The following is a 19,275-nucleotide window of genomic DNA, read 5'->3' on the forward strand; positions in this document are numbered from 1 at the left end:
TAAATGTTTCTAATGAGAGGTTTACAATCTGTGAGTCAGATCAAGGTATCCAAATAAAAAGTTCTAATCCTTTAAGCCCCACATGTTCTCAAAAACAATGCGAAACATGTTCAAGGCTTCATTAAAAATGCTACAAATTTGTTTCGGAATTACGCAATCCCTGCCCGTTACACAATTACAGATTCTGGTATAAAATATGCAAAAGAAAAAACCCTAAAAATGAAAATGCTAGAAATAAAAAAAATGGTAGGGATTAAACTGACAGTTGATTTATGCCCTGAGGGGTGATTTATAGCAACCCGAAACACCTGAGTGGATGAACATTACAGTGTGTTCTGTGCCAGGAGTCAATGGCGTCTCCAGGGCGTGCTGATTTCCGATGCACGTCCTACCTTTAAATATGTCAATTTTGTACCAGGCTCACAAGAGCATAAATGATTTAAATAACTCTGTCATCACTGCCGACGTGTGGAGGAGCTTTCTCCCTAATATCTATAAATAGAGGAGGAGACCTTTCCATCATCAGATCGTCAAGTCCTCCAAGGCGAGAGGTTCTTAGAAGATTCCAGAGGAGCCAAGAATCTAGCTCATTATTAGGACTTCTGTGCCTCAACATTAAGACATCAACATGACAACTACTGGGATGTTCCTTGTGGCTCTGGCACTGTGTTTTCAGACTGGTAAGATGATGGTTGGACACCATATATTTTAAGAGCCGACCGTCACGGACGCGGCAATACCAAATATGTCTATTTTATTTTTTTCTATTCTTAAATTTTTTTTTTTATTCCTTTCTAGTGAAACTGTCAGATTGTAACTGCAGCAGCAGTTGTGCTGGAGAATAAGACATGATGAAACTGCAGAATTATAGCTGCAGCTCTGAGTGTGATTAGAGCAGGGGTGCACAACCTGCGGCCCCCAGATCCCTGGTTTGCTGCCCCCATCTTGCTGGGCAGAAACACAGCAGATCGTGCGATCAGCTGTGTTTCTGCCCGGAGCTGCAGAATTGCAGGAGCAGAACAGGTCCCCGGCTGTCAAAGACAGCGGGGGAGCCGAGGAGAAGGCAGAAGCAGTGTATCAGCGCTTCTCCTCACACGGGTGAGCGGCGCGCTGTGCAGTTTAGACCCGGCGATCACTTGATCGCTGGGTGTCAGAGGCAGAGGAGTGCAGAGCCTCACCAGCTCTGCCCTGTACAAAGCCCCCCTCAGCAGGCTGGTTTTCCCTGTAACTGGGGCTCCTTTGGATACTCCTGTTACATTGGAAATAGTGCAAAAAAAAGTGTGTGTCTCTAAAGGTCTTTTATGGACCTTTTGGGGACAAATTATGTGGCAACTATATATATTAAAAGTTTTTTAAAAAATTAAGAAACAATAAAAAAAAATACTAATAAAATGAAAATAAAAGTGCAAAAAAAATAAATAAAAAATCAGTGTCCCCCAGAGGTCTTTTAAAGACCTCTTGGGGACAAATAGTGCTGCAAAAATATATATATTTAAAAAAAAAAGTGAAATAAATAAATAAAATACAAGTAAAAGAAAACTATAAAAAGGAAAAAGTGCAAAATAAAATTGTTCACTGTCATATTACGTGGCAAAAATATATTTTAAAAATAAATAATAAAGTGATGGTAAAAATTTTTTTTAAATACAAATAAAAGGAAAATGTGCAAAATAAAAGTCTGTGTCCCCCAAAGGTCTTTTTGTAGCAGAAATATATAAAGAAATAAGTAAAAAAAAAAAATAAATAGCAAAATACATAAAAGAAAAAAACGCCCACACCAACCAAAACCAATACAATTATCACCCCATTCATGTGAAACTATACATAAACAAATTATAATAATTTGCATATTTAAATAATGAGCTATAGTTTGAATTAAAATGGTACAGTTTCCCCCTAATAAAACAAAAAATATATATTAAAAAGCTGTTATGTAATAAAAAGCTGCAAAAGTTTTTTTGGTAGTCCAACAAATAAAAAACGTACACGTGTTTGAACCACGTGCAATAAATCACAAAAAAATTGACTGGTCATTAAGGCCTTTTCAGGCCTGATCATTAAAGGGTTAACCAATAAGTGCTTTCCCTGGTAGTAAGCACCCATACACACGACCTTTTCTTTTGGTCCGCAGGACACCAGCCATGTGTGTTCTGCATTTTGCAGAACAGAGTAACGGATACGGACAGCACATGGAGTGGTGGCTGCATCTTTTGTGGCTCCATTGAAGTGAAAGGGTCCACATCCGAGCCACATAAAGAAAATGTGTCTCAGAGGCGGACTAAAACAATGGCCGTGTGCGTGAGCCTTCAGGGAATGCTGTAGGTGCCCTGCAATAACCAGTGAGCGCCGTCCTCTGCAGTGAAGTAAAGCGCTCATTTGTGAATAGGAGGCAGGAAGGAGAAGTCGCCACTTAAAGGGGTTGTCCGGGTTCAGAGCTGAACCCGGACATTCCTCCATTTTCACCCAGGCGGACCCCCTGACTAGAGCATCGGAGCAGTTTATGCTCCGATGCTCTCCTTTGCCCTGCGCTAAATCGCATAGGGCAAAGGCATTTTAAAGAGTTCCGGTGACAAACCGGGCTCTTCATGGGGCTGCCAGGAAGCCCGGTGACGTCACCGGCTCTGATGGGCGGGTTTTGGCGCTGCCCTAGCCAGTAAAACGGCTAGGGCAGCGCTAAAGCACGCCCATCAGAGCCGGTGACGTCACCGAAAACAGTGCTGGGCGGAAGCCTCCGCTCGGCAGTGTGTTATAGTAAACAAAAGAGCCTGTGCAAGGGAGCATAAGATGCTCCGATGCTAACATCAGGGGGGCTGCCGGGGAGAAACTCTGGGTTTGTCCGGGTTCAGCTCTGACCCCCGACAACCCCTTTAAAGGGGTTTCCTAGTTAAAATAATTTTTAACCAGTTCCTGCAGCATAGTCCCTGACACAGAAGATTCCTACTGCTCCGTGCTGCTCTCGCTGTCTCCATCCTCCAGTCCCAGAGCACCTCTCCTGCAAATGACTGGCTTCAGCGGTGAAACGCTGCTTGTGGCCACATCACCACTGAAGCCAGTCATTGGCTGGAGCGGTACAAGTGACTATGCCCATATCCAACCGTATGTAAGCAGCGCCGGGACCGGAAAATGGAGACAGCGGGAGCGGCAGGGAGCAGGAGAGTATGAACCTTCTGTTTCAGGCCCATGCTGCAGGAACGTGTTAAAAATCATTTTTTACCAGGAAATATTTTTTTCTTCTCTTATTTTAACGTCTTTGTCATTTGTCTTTTTAAGGCGGCTCAATACTTTGTTACTTCTGCCCGGATCAAACGCTCAGCTCAGAGTGTACCGACCAAAAGAAATGCACTGACCCCGATAGTGTGTGCAAGACGACTGTGCTGAGCCCAGATGTAGGTGAGTGCTTCCTCCGTCAGCTGCCAGGTCTGAAACCATCCTCACACAGGAAAAAAAAAAAAAAGAGTCCCTAATTTATTATAAATTCTGCTCCTGGGTGGCCATAGTGTACACAAAAAACTGCCTAAAAGAAGAAGCATCAGGACATTCTCCAGCGCGGTTGTCACGGATAGAGGGGAAGAGTGCAGCCCTGATCTCCACCCGCATCTCTGACCCTACCTACTTGCACGGCCCGTCCTAACTGATGGCGTATAACTTGGCGGCAGTCCCTAGCTAGATACGTGCAGGGGCCTAGAGAAGATAAGAGGAAACTGTAACAAAGTCAAGGAAGCAAAAGTCAAAGCCAGGAGGTCACGCAGGTACACAAGCAGAAACACAATAACAGAGTCAACACAATCCGAAGTCAGAAGCCAGGATGTCACGACAATTCCAGGGAGGTCACAAGGTCGAGGTCAAAGACCAAGCCGAGGTCAAAACACACAGAGTACACACTATAACAATATGCTGGTGAGGGAAGCAAGACCAATCACAGGCAACCTGTGGCCAGCAGGCTGCCTGTTTAAATCCCAATTACTGAGTCACGTGACGTGGCCAGCGTCACGTGACTTGTCTCCCGTACCTCTATACAGCTGAGCGCCAAGTCATCGCTCTCGACGCTCAGTACCTCTGCAGCTCAGTACCTCTGTTTCCTAGGGGATGGAGGACGCCGGCCATGCTGAGGAGGCGTGCGCGGCCGGGTCCTCCCTGCCCCGTTGCTGCCATGGAGACGAGGATACTAGCCGCGTCCTCACTCCTCACACTGCACGGGATGCCGGCGGCGCTGTGGAGGGAGAGCACGTCGCCGGATCCCCATTACAGCAGTATTTTTGATAGGATAAATACATGTCCACATTCAAAAACTCATCAGACCATAAGACCTTACTAATATACATAACCTAGGCAGCAGACAAAGAGTTCTCATTCCGCACTAAGCTACAGTATAGGCAGTATTAGTATTATAACATCGCGGAAAACAAAGGATGTAAAACATATACAGTACAGACCAAAAGTTTGGACACACCTTCTCATTCAAAGAGTTTTCTTTATTTTCATGAACATGAAAATTGTAGATTCACACTGAAGGCATCAAAACTATGAATTAACACATGTGGAATTATATACATAACAAACAAGTGTGAAACAACAGAAAATATGTCATATTCTAGGTTCTTCAAAGTAGCCACCTTTTGCTTTGATTACTGCTTTGCACACTCTTGGCATTCTCTTGATGAGCTTCAAGAGGTAGTCCCCTGAAATGGTTTTCACTTCACAGGTGTGCCCTGTCAGGTTTAATAAGTGGGATTTCTTGCCTTATAAATGGGGTTGGGACCATCAGTTGCGTTGAGGAGAAGTCAGGTGGATACACAGCGGATAGTCCTACTGAATAAACTGTTAGAATTGGTATTATGGCAAGAAAAAAGCAGCTAAGTAAAGAAAAACGAGTGGCCATCATTACTTTAAGAAATGAAGGTTAGTCAGTCAGCCAAAAAATTGGGAAAACTTTGAAAGTAAGGGCTATTTGACCATGAAGGAGAGTGATGGGGTGCTGCGCCAGATGACCTGGCCTCCACAGTCACTGGACCTGAACCCAATCGAGATGGTTTGGGGTGAGCTGGACCGCAGAGAGAAGGCAAAAGGGCCAACAAGTGCTAAGCATCTCTAGGAACTCCTTCAAGACTGTTGGAAGACCATTTCAGGGGACTACCTCTTTAAGCTCTTTAAGAGAATGCCAAGAGTGTGCAAAGCAGTAATCAAAGCAAAAGGTGGCTACTTTGAAGAACCTAGAATAAGACATATTTTCTGTTGTTTCACATTTGTTTGTTATATATACACTGCGTGCAGAATTATTAGGCAAATGAGTATTTTGACCACATCATCCTCTTTATGCATGTTGTCTTACTCCAAGCTGTATAGGCTCGAAAGCCTACTACCAATTAAGCATATTAGGTGATGTGCATCTCTGTAATGAGAAGGGGTGTGGTCTAATGACATCAACACCCTATATTAGGTGTGCATAATTATTAGGCAACTTCCTTTCCTTTGGCAAAATGGGTCAAAAGAAGGACTTGACAGGCTCAGAAAAGTCAAAAATAGTGATATATCTTGCAGAGGGATGCAGCACTCTTAAAATTGCAAAGCTTCTGAAGCGTGATCATCGAACAATCAAGCGTTTCATTCAAAATAGTCAACAGGGTCGCAAGAAGCGTGTGGAAAAACCAAGGCGCAAAATAACTGCCCATGAACTGAGAAAAGTCAAGCGTGCAGCTGCCAAGATGCCACTTGCCACCAGTTTGGCCATATTTCAGAGCTGCAACATCACTGGAGTGCCCAAAAGCACAAGGTGTGCAATACTCAGAGACATGGCCAAGGTAAGAAAGGCTGAAAGACTCCCACCACTGAACAAGACACACAAGCTGAAACGTCAAGACTGGGCCAAGAAATATCTCAAGACTGATTTTTCTAAGGTTTTATGGACTGATGAAATGAGAGTGAGTCTTGATGGGCCAGATGGATGGGCCCGTGGCTGGATTGGTAAAGGGCAGAGAGCTCCAGTCCGACCCAGACGCCAGCAAGGTGGAGGTGGAGTACTGGTTTGGGCTGGTATCATCAAAGATGAGCTTGTGGGGCCTTTTCGGGTTGAGGATGGAGTCAAGCTCAACTCCCAGTCCTACTGCCAGTTTCTGGAAGACACCTTCTTCAAGTAGTGGTACAGGAAGAAGTCTGCATCCTTCAAGAAAAACATGATTTTCACGCAGGACAATGCTCCATCACACGCGTCCAAATACTCCACAGCGTGGCTGGCAAGAAAGGGTATAAAAGAAGAAAATCTAATGACATGGCCTCCTTGTTCACCTGATCTGAACCCCATTGAGAACCTGTGGTCCATCATCAAATGTGAGATTTACAAGGAGGGAAAACAGTACACCTCTCTGAACAGTGTCTGGGAGGCTGTGGTTGCTGCTGCACGCAATGTTGATGGTGAACAGATCAAAACACTGACAGAATCCATGGATGGCAGGCTTTTGAGTGTCCTTGCAAAGAAAGGTGGCTATATTGGTCACTGATTTGTTTTTGTTTTGTTTTTGAATGTCAGAAATGTATATTTGTGAATGTTGAGATGTTATATTGGTTTCACTGGTAAAAATAAATAATTGAAATGGGTATATATTTGTTTTTTGTTAAGTTGCCTAATAATTATGCACAGTAATAGTCACCTGCACACACAGATATCCCCCTAAAATAGCTAAAACTAAAAACAAACTAAAAACTACTTCCAAAAATATTCAGCTTTGATATTAATGAGTTTTTTGGGTTCATTGAGAACATGGTTGTTGTTCAATAATACAATTAATCCTCAAAAATACAACTTGCCTAATAATTCTGCACTCCCTGTATAATTCCACATGTGTTAATTCATAGTTTTGATGCCTTCATAGTCATGAAAATAAAGAAAACTCTTTGAATGAGAAGGTGTGTCCAAACTTTTGGTCTGTACTGTATATAAAAAAAAAAAAGCTAGTGAGATATAATATAACAAAAATATAACGATTCTAAAAAATGTACACACTTATTATCTATAATGTTCTTACAGAATGTTTTAATGGGAGCAGGAACAACTTCCAAAAGGTTTTGGAGACAGAAATTTGAACTATTTTAGAACAGAGTCTATGAGGAGCTAAGAATGTTGTTTTAACGTACCTTGACCTCTAAAGTCATTTGGTTAAATGACATGGATTAGAAACAAAATTAATTTGGCCTGATTATCATCATTTTTGATTATGTAGGGAATTCATCGTCAGATACACCAACAGCAGTGCAGCTCAATTGTGATATCGGCTATATTGAACCAGCTCAGAAAATACCTCAATCCAAAGCCAAAGGGACTTTATTTCTGCTGGAATAAAATAAGAGTTCATATTTCAATCCCTCTTGTACAGACAAACTGAGGGCACCGCAATGGGCACGAACTTTTCCCCAAATGCTGCCAATCTAGTGATTTCGTCCTAATAATTTATTAAACTGGTAGTGTATATATTTTATGCTGTTTTTTATTCCCACTGCTTCAATATTACCAAGGCAATTATATATATATATATATATATATATATATATATATAGCATGGACAGTTATAATATATTGTTATGTTGTTACTGATTTCCCATGATGAACCCTCTTATTTTTGATATTTGAATATTAGGCAAGTGTGCACATGCAGTATACAGACACTGCATCGCCCATACTTCCTGACTGCTGGAAATGACCTGGAAATGGAATAATGTTATATATGTTATATTTAGGTTTCCCATTCCAAGGGAACGAGATTGTGATCCGTGGCTGCTCCACACGTACCACCTGTATACCCAGTGATCAAGATGAACTTGGAAACTCACACTTTGTATTGTGCTGCAACATTGACCTTTGTAATAACAGAGGACTCAACCAGGGCTGTGGAGTCGGAGTTGGAGTCGAGGAGTCGGAGTAAATTTTGGGTACCCGGAGTCGGAGTCGGCAAACAATGCACCGACTCCGACTCCTACTAAATTTAGATTTGGAATAAAAAAAAAAGCAAGTTTAAATGTCCCAATTCACAAAAAGTTATAATTAATGACTTCTCTACTGTAAGAATAAAGACCAATGCACGCAGTGCCTCACGTAACCGCAAAACGAACACGTTAAGTGACCGTGAAGAAGCTTTTCATGTGCTTCACTATATGGCACGCAACGCACAATTAGGAGCTGCAATACTTATACTTTCCATAGTGTTGTGTTCTGCTTTTACAGGGAACGCAGCGTCCATGTGTAACCTAGCCTCTCACTGATAAGGGATTAAATAAATATGTTTTTTGCAGGACTAGAGAGTGAGACACTTGTATAAGTGAAGGGAATGGAGGGCCAATAGCTCAAGACTGAAGCTGTAAACCATTGGGAAAACTGCTGTCATTTAGCTAAGGCTATAAAAACTTGTAAACTCCGATTGTTAGCTTAAACTTTAAACATGACTATGAGATTCTCCTAGGAAAATCATGTTTTAGAATAAATGCCCCTTCCTGGATCCTCCCACTGCCCTATCTTCAGCAGCAGATAAATTCCTGTAAAGATCCTGTTCCTGATGTTTATGCCTGCTGCTACTATCCAGCCACTTGATTGATTAATAAAAAAAAATTAATAAAACTTTGTTTTCATTGTGTTTGTCTTTTGCTTAAACTGTGCAATACAGTAGACTGTTGGCTTCCTAGCCAGTAGTCCTGTGGTAGGTTGCTGTTGAGGAACGGTTGAGACGTATGCATATATATCCATGCATGCCTGCAAACACGTGCGGGCATGTATGGTATATGTGTGCATACTTCAACCACAGCATCATGGGACGATGTGCGCAAATGTGCCCAGCATCTGCGCACGTCTGCCCATGGTGATCCCCAGGGGCTCATGGTGGCCCCTGTGGGAAATATGTGCCCTCTTATATTGTAGGGGCTTGTGCCCTCTTATATTGTAGGGGCTTGTTCCCTCTTATATTGTAGGGGCTTGTGCCCTCTTATATTGTAGGGGCTTGTGCCCCCTTATATTGTAGGGGCTTGTGCCCTCTTATCTGTGCCCCCTTATATATATGAATGTGGCCCCTTATGTATGATTAATGTATACATGTGTATGGATGTGCCCCAAGCATCAATACACATGTATATTATATATATCCCCCCCCCCCCCTCCTACAACTGAAACCAGGTGCATCGGTGTGAATGTGCCCCAAGCATTCGCACCGATGCAATCTGGCTAATTGCATCAGAATGACCGGACAAGGGTCCGGTCATCCTGATGGATACAAAGAGCTCAGATTCAACAGAATCTGAGCCCTTTGTTGTAATTATCCCCAGCGCCGCTGGAGATAATTACACATGATAGAAGAAGGGGAGAAGCCTCTCCTCCTTCTATTATGTGCATTCCGACAGTGCGATTACTATCGCACTGTCCGGAATGCTAGGTGCAGCAGGCGGGAGATCAAAGGCTTCTCCCGCCTGTCTGCAGCGCGTCCCCGATGTGCTGGCCGGCGCAGTGACGTCATATCACTGCGCCGGCCCACGTGGATGATGGGGCGCGGCGTGGCGCGGGAGTGCGGGCCGCCGGGGGATAAATATCCGGCGGCCCCGGCACTCTGGTAGTCAACATCTGGGCCCCCACCTGGAAGAGGAGCGCATCCTGCGCTCCGGGAGTCAGGGCCTCCCACGTGGCAGCTGACCGGACCGGACCTCCATTTTCAGATAGGAGAGCGCGATCGGCGCTCAAGGCTGCCCTCCTCAGGAGAGAGGAGCGGGACCCCCCCCCCCCCCTGGACGAACGAGCAGACCCCTGGACGCGAGCATAAGTATCGCCCCCTATTAACCCCTATCCCACCAACGATATCCTAACCCTGTTACCCCTGGCAACCCCATTAACCCTTTACACCCCTGATATACCCCCCTGGAAACCCTAGCCCTATTACATCCCCTGATCCCCTAACCCTTACACCCCTGAGCCCAAACCCCTATCCCACCAACGATTAACCCCTGGGTTACCCCTACCCCTGCATCCCCTGGTTCCCTACCCTGTACATATTACTTTGGTTAACCCCTGCATACCCCTGGTTAATCCCTGCCTTGGTTAACCCCTGCATTCCCCTGGTTAACCTCTGTAGAGCATGCCTCTGCTCTGCAAACAATTACCCTGTGTTCCTTGGCCTGCAGGCATTAACCCCTGCAGTGCCACAATTGTGTAATCAACCCTCTTGTAACCCCGTAGGGACAGTGAGTACAGACGGGTGGGGTATTGTTAATATTACTTGTATGTGTGAACTGTATAGTTAGTTGATGGGTGGAATTGGGAATGTGTAGTGTAGTTTAGGCTGTATTGTTAGTGTATTGCGTGCGTCGTGTTTAGTATTAATAAATGCTGTGTTTGGTTTATAACTATCTGTGTGGCGTGTAGTTATTGGCGATAGTTAGTTAGTAAGGCGCATGCAGCTAGCATAGTGATCAGTGTAAAGTATAGCGAAAGTATTGTGTTAGTATTATATAAAGGCATAAATAGGCGGAGTCATCAATAGACGGTTCCTTCTATTTATGAATATTAATTATCGATATTTGCATAAATATTGGTGATTAATATTCCCCCTTTACATTGGCGAGCCAGGCCCACTGCATGGATTTTGCGTTTGTTTTTGGTCTTAAGGCTGAGGGTCGCTGGTACTGTGAATTAGCGGGCAGGAGAGACGCGGTCAGCGGAGTGTCTGAGCGTCTAGGACCCGATAATTCGTACAGGAGAAGCGATACTTCCCTTAGAGTACCAGAAATAAAACAAAATCTTTTGCAGAGAATCTATAATCTATCTGTGTATTAATATTTTTGTATTTGCTTTACACGGTCACCGTCGCTGGGGTAAGAGAAGAAGGATACGTCACGGAAAGAGATCCATCTTCGTTGGAGGTACATAAAAGTCCAGCTGGTCGGGAAGAAGCGATCCGGAAGAAAAGGACTTCTTTCAAGCAGCTGCAAGGGACGGGAAAGTACAGCACCAACAAGAAGATGGAGGCTCAGAAAAATGTGAGTATGAACTTCTCCACACTCCAACACTTAGCCAAACACAGCACATTTAACCCCATCCTCCCCACTACATACAAGTCAGCAGAAATGCTGTGGTCCGATTTGTTAGCACAGGCTTGTAGTTACGACAAGCTATGTGGTAACAAACGGACGGTTTTGAACAAGGCCACCAAACGGCTTCGGATGCTGGCCAAACTCGTTCATACGTTTGAGGCTAGCATCGGTAAGCCAAAGGAAGTGGCGCTGGTGTCTCAGTCAACGGAGACAATTCCTCCGGCCATTCACTACCAGTGCTGTACCAGTAATTCGGACCAGGTTTCGGCATTGCGGGCACAGCTGGTAGAGAATGTGCAGTCTACTGTTGACCGAGATGCGCAGGTGGCTAATATAGAGTCCCAGTTAGTAGAGCTGCAGAGGCAGAAGGAGGAAATTGAGGCTAAGTTGACTCAGTCTTATACTGAGGTCAAGGCCTTCAAGGAGCGGACTGCCTCTACTGACGTGACGGTAGCCAAATTGAAGGCTGAGGTTGCTGTAAGGTCCCAGCAAATGTCTGGCATGGTTATCACCAAGTTGGTGCCGGCCCTTTCTTTTTCCGTAAAGCCAGGGTCGGAATCTCCCAAAACGTTGCCCTGTGCAGGGCCACAAGGGGGGAGAGTAGTCTGTGACCGGTCTAATCATCAGGTCAAGCCGGTCCAGACTAACAGAGATTTTTCCCTGACTTTGGGAAAAAGAAACATCGTGAAAAGTGCCTCCTTGAGGATGGAACAATTCAGGGAGCGCGGTTGCAGTGTGGACGGACCTAAGCCATGCAGGGCAAACATCAGATGTTTTGCGTGTGGTGGCTTGGGTCATATAGCAAAGCACTGCAAAACACACAAGACAGTAAGCCCAATCAGGTGCTTCAGGTGTGGGAACAAAGGACACATTGCAAGGAATTGCCCTTGTGCAAGTAATTGCAATGTGTCCAATGATGGGATTCAGATAACAAATTGTGCAGTGGGGTCTAGTCAGCCTGGCCATGAAGGAGTTACCTCTCAGCGACACATGCAGGCGCTGAGGGGTCAGAGTGGCCAAGCTAGGCTAGGCAACATTTGACACCCCTGTACTATTTGTTACACCGTTTGTTCCCTGTATATGTCCATGTTGTGTGTTTTTATTATCTGTTTGTACGTTCTTCTTGATGTTGGTGGTGGTAGTCCTTGTCTACGGATGTGTTCTACCATGCTGATTTATGTAGTGTTGTAAGTCCCGTCTGCTGTCTTTGTTTCATTCTGTGTCCCCTTGGAGTGGAACAGTGTTATACTGTGGATCGAGAACGTATAGGTTCGCGAGCAGATAATATCACACGGGAAATCCTGCTGGTCGGGAGAAGGCATAAGGACCTTCTCCATGCAGCACACAAAGGATGATGTGATATTATTCTGGGCAACCAGGGTCTCAGATCGATACAGATAACGCTGTTGTGCTCAAGGTTTTCGGTAGGGCTGTGTTGCGCTGGGGACCGGGGCGGACAGACAACATTGGTGTAATGTTGTGCTGCGCACTTGATTCTAGTCCGAGCAGGCAGCACAGCTCTGATAGGGATTGGACGCAGAGTGTTTGGCAGCAGAGTGTGGACTGTGTTCTTGTGTTGTGGGGTCCTGGGGAGCCAGGGCATGACTATGCCATTGGTTCTGCGGGCCTCCACAAGATGGGATCACAGGGGGAAATCGGCCTGGGTACACATGAGTGGACAGGGATGCGGTGCCATCAATAACAAGATGGTGCTTTGTCCACAGAACTCCAGTTATCCTAACCTAGTAGGGTGGCCATCCTTATCTGTTGGTGCAGAGGTATGTGTAGCAGAGGACGCAATTCTCTGAAGGTAGGGTGTTCAGACACCAGTGTTGGGATAATGAGGAGCCCTGTGAGACAAAGGGCAGCCCAATACCTTTCTCTACCCATGGGTCAAAGGTATTGGGGCTGGGAATTTTCACATTTAATTGCACTGTTAGGGGAGAAATTCCCCCGGGAGCGCCTGGTGTTTTCTTCTGCCATAGGTGTGATTTTATATGGAGCGGAAGAAAAACCCAGGAGATGCCACAGAAGAGGCCAGCTATTCCCCCTGACACTGTTGTGAAGCCCCAGAGGATCCCACTGGATTTTGGCAACTAAGCGACCTCTGCCTAGAGGTGTTCTAGAGATGGAAGACGGTGCCACAATCCAGCGGGAGCATTATTTAAGGCTCTGGAGGAAGACTTGGGAGACGTTCGGGTGGAAGAACTTATTATCACTTGTTTCACCCAGTGAAACTTCTTCTGGTTCTGGTCATCGTAATCGGAGGGTCAAGGGACTTATTGACCTAATACACCAGAACCAGACAGAACTTTACAGAACTATCCGGAGGAGGAGACTCAGGACATAACTCAAACCTTGTTCCTGTAGCGAAATATTGTATGGACACACTTTGTTTCCTATGAGGGTTCGGGACGTATAACCTGTACTACCCTGAAACCCCATAGCACATTGTACATTTTATGATTTTGTATGTTGGTCGATTGTGTACCCAGGGACACCCTAGGTGCAAATGTGTGACAGCCTATATTTGGCTGTACACATTTGCATCCTATAGTCGTTTCCCATTGACACAGGGGTCTGCGACCTACCTGTGTCTTTGGAGGTATAGAGATATGCCAGGTTGCATGAGTCTCTATGGGTACACATACATATAATGATTTTGGTGGTGTTGGGAGGGATGTGACATGTGTTTTGTGTGAATGGGGATAAGGTTAGGTCACGATAGGGACAGGCATCATTCATTTGCCACCTTGAACCCTGGAACGGTGAGGTTCTTAAGGGAAGGGCTGGAGGTGTAGTGTGGCGGAGGTGTTCTCCGCAGTAGAATTTAGGTACTATGACATCACCGCTTAAGAGTCTGACCTGCCTTGTAAAGACCTATTAATCTGTCCACGGGAGAACCGCACCCATCAAGATGGAAACAGACGTTGGATAGAAGAAAGTTGGGACTGAGGTTGTGAGGGTGAACCCGCTCCAGATGCCTTGGAGGCGGGCTATACCTGAAGATCGGCAGAACTACCGAGAGACTGTGGGGGTGTGGTCACTCCAAAGTGGGGGTGGCCGACACCAAGAGACTGTTAAAGAAAGACCAGTTAAAGACTAAGGGTGAACCCGCTCCAGAATTGGGGGGGACGAAGATACCTGAAGATCGGCAGAATTACCGAGAGACTGTGGGGGTGTGGTCACTCCAAAGTGGGGGTGGCCGACACCAAGAGACTGTTAAAGAAAGGCCAGTTAAAGATTGTAAGGGTGAACCCGCTCCAGAATTGGGGAAGGGAAAAAACCTGAAGATCGGCAGGATTGCCGAGAGACTGTGGGGGTGTGGTCACTCCAAAGTGGGGGTGGCCGGCACTAAAAGACTGTTAAAGAGACTGTGGGTGTGTGGTATCCTAAAGATGTCAAGAAGAAGACGGTGTATCCTGTGGACGGAGGAGTAGGTTACGGTGAAGGGCAGGTCGGAGGAAGAGGGATGTCTAAGTACCTAAAGATCAGTGTGCACTACAGTTCTTCCTGAACTTCCACCAAAGATGGGGTTGAAGGGGGGCAAATATATCTCAACCCGTTCCCCCAATATATTGTCGTATTATATAGTCCGACAACAGGGGGATTGTTGAGGAACGGTTGAGACGTATGCATATATATCCATGCATGCCTGCAAACACGTGCGGGCATGTATGGTATGTGTGCATACTTCAACCACAGCATCATGGGACGATGTGCGCAAATGTGCCCAGCATCTGCGCACGTCTGCCCATGGTGATCCCCAGGGGCTCATGGTGGCCCCTGTGGGAAATATGTGCCCTCTTATATTGTAGGGGCTTGTGCCCTCTTATATTGTAGGGGCTTGTTCCCTCTTATATTGTAGGGGCTTGTGCCCTCTTATATTGTAGGGGCTTGTGCCCCCTTATATTGTAGGGGCTTGTGCCCTCTTATCTGTGCCCCCTTATATATATGAATGTGGCCCCTTATGTATGATTAATGTATACATGTGTATGGATGTGCCCCAAGCATCAATACACATGTATATTATATATACCCCCCCCCCCCCCCCCCCTCCTACAACTGAAACCAGGTGCATCGGTGTGAATGTGCCCCAAGCATTCGCACCGATGCAATCTGGCTAATTGCATCAGAATGACCGGACAAGGGTCCGGTCATCCTGATGGATACAAAGAGCTCAGATTCAACAGAATCTGAGCCCTTTGTTGTAATTATCCCCAGCGCCGCTGGAGATAATTACACATGATAGAAGAAGGGGAGAAGCCTCTCCTCCTTCTATTATGTGCATTCCGACAGTGCGATTACTATCGCACTGTCCGGAATGCTAGGTGCAGCAGGCGGGAGATCAAAGGCTTCTCCCGCCTGTCTGCAGCGCGTCCCCGATGTGCTGGCCGGCGCAGTGACGTCATATCACTGCGCCGGCCCACGTGGATGATGGGGCGCGAGCCCCCTGGTGGGCGGCGTGGCGCGGGAGTGCGGGCCGCCGGGGGATAAATATCCGGCGGCCCCGGCACTCTGGTAGTCAACATCTGGGCCCCCACCTGGAAGAGGAGCGCGTCCTGCGCTCCGGGAGTCAGGGCCTCCCACGTGGCAGCTGACCGGACCGGACCTCCATTTTCAGATAGGAGAGCGCGATCGGCGCTCAAGGCTGCCCTCCTCAGGAGAGAGGATCGGGACCCCCCTGGACGAACGAGCAGACCCCTGGACGCGAGCATAAGTATCGCCCCCTATTAACCCCTATCCCACCAACGATATCCTAACCCTGTTACCCCTGGCAACCCCATTAACCCTTTACACCCCTGATATACCCCCCTGGAAACCCTAGCCCTATTACATCCCTGATCCCCTAACCCTTACCCCCCTGAGCCCAAACCCCTATCCCACCAACGATTAACCCCTGGGTTACCCCTACCGCTGCATCCCCTGCTTCCCTACCCTGTCCATATTACCTTGGTTAACCCCTGCATACCCCTGGTTAATCCCTGCCTTGGTTAACCCCTGCATTCCCCTGGTTAACCTCTGTAGAGCATGCTTCTGCTCTGCAAAAAATTACCCTGTTTTCCTTGGCCTGCAGGCATTAACCCCTGCAGTGCCACAATTGTGTAATCAACCCTCTTGTAACCCCGTAGGGACAGTGAGTACAGACGGGTGGGGTATTGTTAATATTACTTGTATGTGTGAACTGTATAGTTGATGGGTGGAATTGGGAATGTGTAGTGTAGTTTAGGCTGTATTGTTAGTGTATTGCGTGTGTCGTGTTTAGTATTAATAAATGCTGTGTTTGGTTTATAACTATCTGTGTGGCGTGTAGTTATTGGCCATAGTTAGTTAGTAAGGCGCATGCAGCTAGCATAGTGATCAGTGTAAAGTATAGCGAAAGTATTGTGTTAGTATTATATAAAGGCATAAATAGGCGGAGTCATCAATAGACGGTTCCTCCTATTTATGCATATTAATTATCGATATTTGCATAAATATTGGTGATTAATATTCCCCCTTTACAGTTGCGTTTCTTTCCCTCAAGGAATGTATAAAATACATTCGCATATTAATACAGAGGAGTCGGGGAGTCGGAGTCGGAAGTACATAAAACTGAGGAGTCGGAGTCAGAGTCGGAACATTTATCTACCGACTCCACAGCCCTGGACTCAACGCTACCTAAAATAGTAGAAGAACAGCGGCGGAAATCAGTGTGGCAATGGGAGGATTCCTATTAGGAATTTTGGTACTGCTTATTGTAATACGGTGTGTGCCCCGAGCTGGAGTCACAATTCTTATAATATTTATATGCATACAAGACTAAGAGCAACTCAATATACTGTAATGTGTTAGTTCTCACCAGTCCGTGGCGCTGGAAACCATGTGAATGTTAATTATTAAATAGAAGAACACAGTTGATTTATTTCCAGGTCACACAATAAATAATGTAAGATAATTATGAGTCTGTGAATTAGTTACATGTAAAAGGGAGTTCTGGTTCTGTGATATTGATGACCTCATCAGGATATGTCACCAGTTTTAGACTGATGGAGGTCCGGCTATCAGCATCCTGCATCCTCCTCTAGTGCAAGAGCTGTGTTCTCTTTAGTGCTTACCTGTATTACATCTACGTACAATGTAGGGACAATTAAGTATAATAAGAACTGCCCATTCAAGGGAGAGGAAGCTGTAATTACCCTACAATGAAGACGGTGTGCAGGTAAAAACTAAACCAGTGCCACAGCTTCCTTCAAATAGCGAAGTGCCGAGAGCCATGGGATAAAGAGTAAAAGATTTTATTTTCAAGGCCCCCTCAACAGTATTATACAATAACATTATATACAGTGAAACTATAGAAAACTGACCAAATGGCTGCCAGGCCTCATTAGCTCCACTGTCATCTAAACTGTACAGTCCTGACATTGTCAGCTCCACTGTCATCTACACTGCGCAGTCCTCACATTGTCAGCTCCACTGTCATCTACACTGCACGGTCCTCACATTGTCAGCTCCACTGTCATCTACACTGCACGGTCCTCACATTGTCAGCTCCACTGTCATCTACACTGCACGGTGCTCACATTGTCACCTCCACTGTCATCTACACTGCACGGTCCTCACATTGTCAGCTCCACTGTCATCTAAACTGCATGGTCCTCACATTGTCAGCTCCACTGTCATCTGCACTGCACGGTCCTCACATTGTCAGCTCCACTGTCATCTACACTGTACGGTCCTCACATTGTCATCTACACTGCACGGTCCTCACATTGTCAGCTCCACTGTCATCTACACTGCACGGTCCTCACATTGTCAGCTCCATTGTCAACTACAATGTACAGTCCTCACGTTGTCACCTCCAATGTCATCTACACTGCACGGTCCTCACATTGTCAGCTCCACTGTCATCTACACTGCATGGTCCTCACATTGTCAGCTCCACTGTCATCTAAACTGCATGGTCCTCACATTGTCAGCTCCACTGTCATCTACACTGCATGGTCCTCACATTGTCAGCTCCACTGTCATCTACACTGCACGGTCCTCACATTGTCATCTCCACTGTCATCTAAACTGCATGGTCCTCACATTGTCAGCTCCACTGTCATCTACACTGCATGGTCCTCACATTGTCAGCTCCACTGTCATCTAAACTGCGTGGTCCTCACATTGTCAGCTCCACTGTCAACTACAATGTACAGTCCTCACGTTGTCACCTCCAATGTCATCTACACTGCACGGACCTCACATTGTCAGCTCCACTGTCATCTACACTGTACAGTCCTCACGTTGTCACCTCCAATGTCATCTACACTGCACGGACCTCACATTGTCAGCTCTACTGTCATCTACACTGCACAGTCCTGACATTGTCAGCTCCACTGTCATCTAAACTGCACGGTCCTCACATTGTCAGCTCCACTGTCATCTACACTGCACGGTCCTCACATTGTCAGCTCCACTGTCATCTACACTGCACGGTCCTGACATTGTCATCTCTATTGTCATCTAAACTGCACGGTCCTCACATTGTCATCTCTATTGTCATCTAAACTGCGTGGACCTCACACTGTCAGCTCCACTGTCATCTACACTGCACGGTCCTCACATTGTCAGCTCCACTGTCATCTACACTGCACGGTCCTCACATTGTCAGCTCCACTGTCATCTACACTGTACGGTCCTCACATTGTCAGCTCCACTGTCATCTAAACTGCGTGGTCCTTCCATTGTCAGCTCCACTGTCATCTACAGTCGTGGCCAAAAGTTTTGAGAATGACACAAATATTAGTTTTTACAAAGTTTGCCGCTAAACTGCTTTCAGATATTTGTTTCAGTTGTTTCTGTGATGTAGTGAAATATAATTACACGCACTTCATACGTTTCAAAGGCTTTTATCGACAATTACATGACATTTATGCAAAGAGTCAGTATTTGCAGTGTTGGCCCTTCTTTTTCAGGACCTCTGCAATTCGACTGGGCATGCTCTCAATCAAGGAGCAAGGAGATGAATCTGGATAGTGCCTGTTCCCAGTTGTCAGGAAGTCTGGCTCTTACAGCACGGAAAGGTAAAGGTGCAACCCAGTGGTTAGATGCATCTTTGGAGAATCCCTTGTCCATTATTTTAATAAACTCTTTGTCATCTATGGACAAGGCTAATCTGTTGTCTTCTGGTGTTGTACAAAACACTAATCTTCCTAAGTTGTCATAAAGGGTAGGAATGATGTCTGGTGCCTT

At 45.9% G+C, this 19,275-nt stretch overlaps 1 protein-coding gene across 1 annotated transcript; it reads left to right on the top strand.

Annotated features, from left to right (window-relative positions):
• Positions 1 to 526: 526 nt before the first annotated feature.
• LOC121002048 (ly6/PLAUR domain-containing protein 2-like) lies at positions 527 to 7,934 on the top strand. The gene is made up of 3 exons (XM_040433349.1): positions 527 to 680; positions 3,271 to 3,390; positions 7,729 to 7,934. The coding sequence occupies exons 1-3, from the start codon at positions 629 to 631 to the stop codon at positions 7,911 to 7,913; spliced, it is 357 nt and encodes a 118-aa protein (XP_040289283.1). The 5' UTR covers positions 527 to 628; the 3' UTR covers positions 7,914 to 7,934.
• The last annotated feature ends 11,341 nt before the right edge of the window (positions 7,935 to 19,275 follow it).

This window comes from Bufo bufo, chromosome 5, assembly GCF_905171765.1.
Source record: "Bufo bufo chromosome 5, aBufBuf1.1, whole genome shotgun sequence".
NCBI lineage: Eukaryota > Metazoa > Chordata > Amphibia > Anura > Bufonidae > Bufo > Bufo bufo.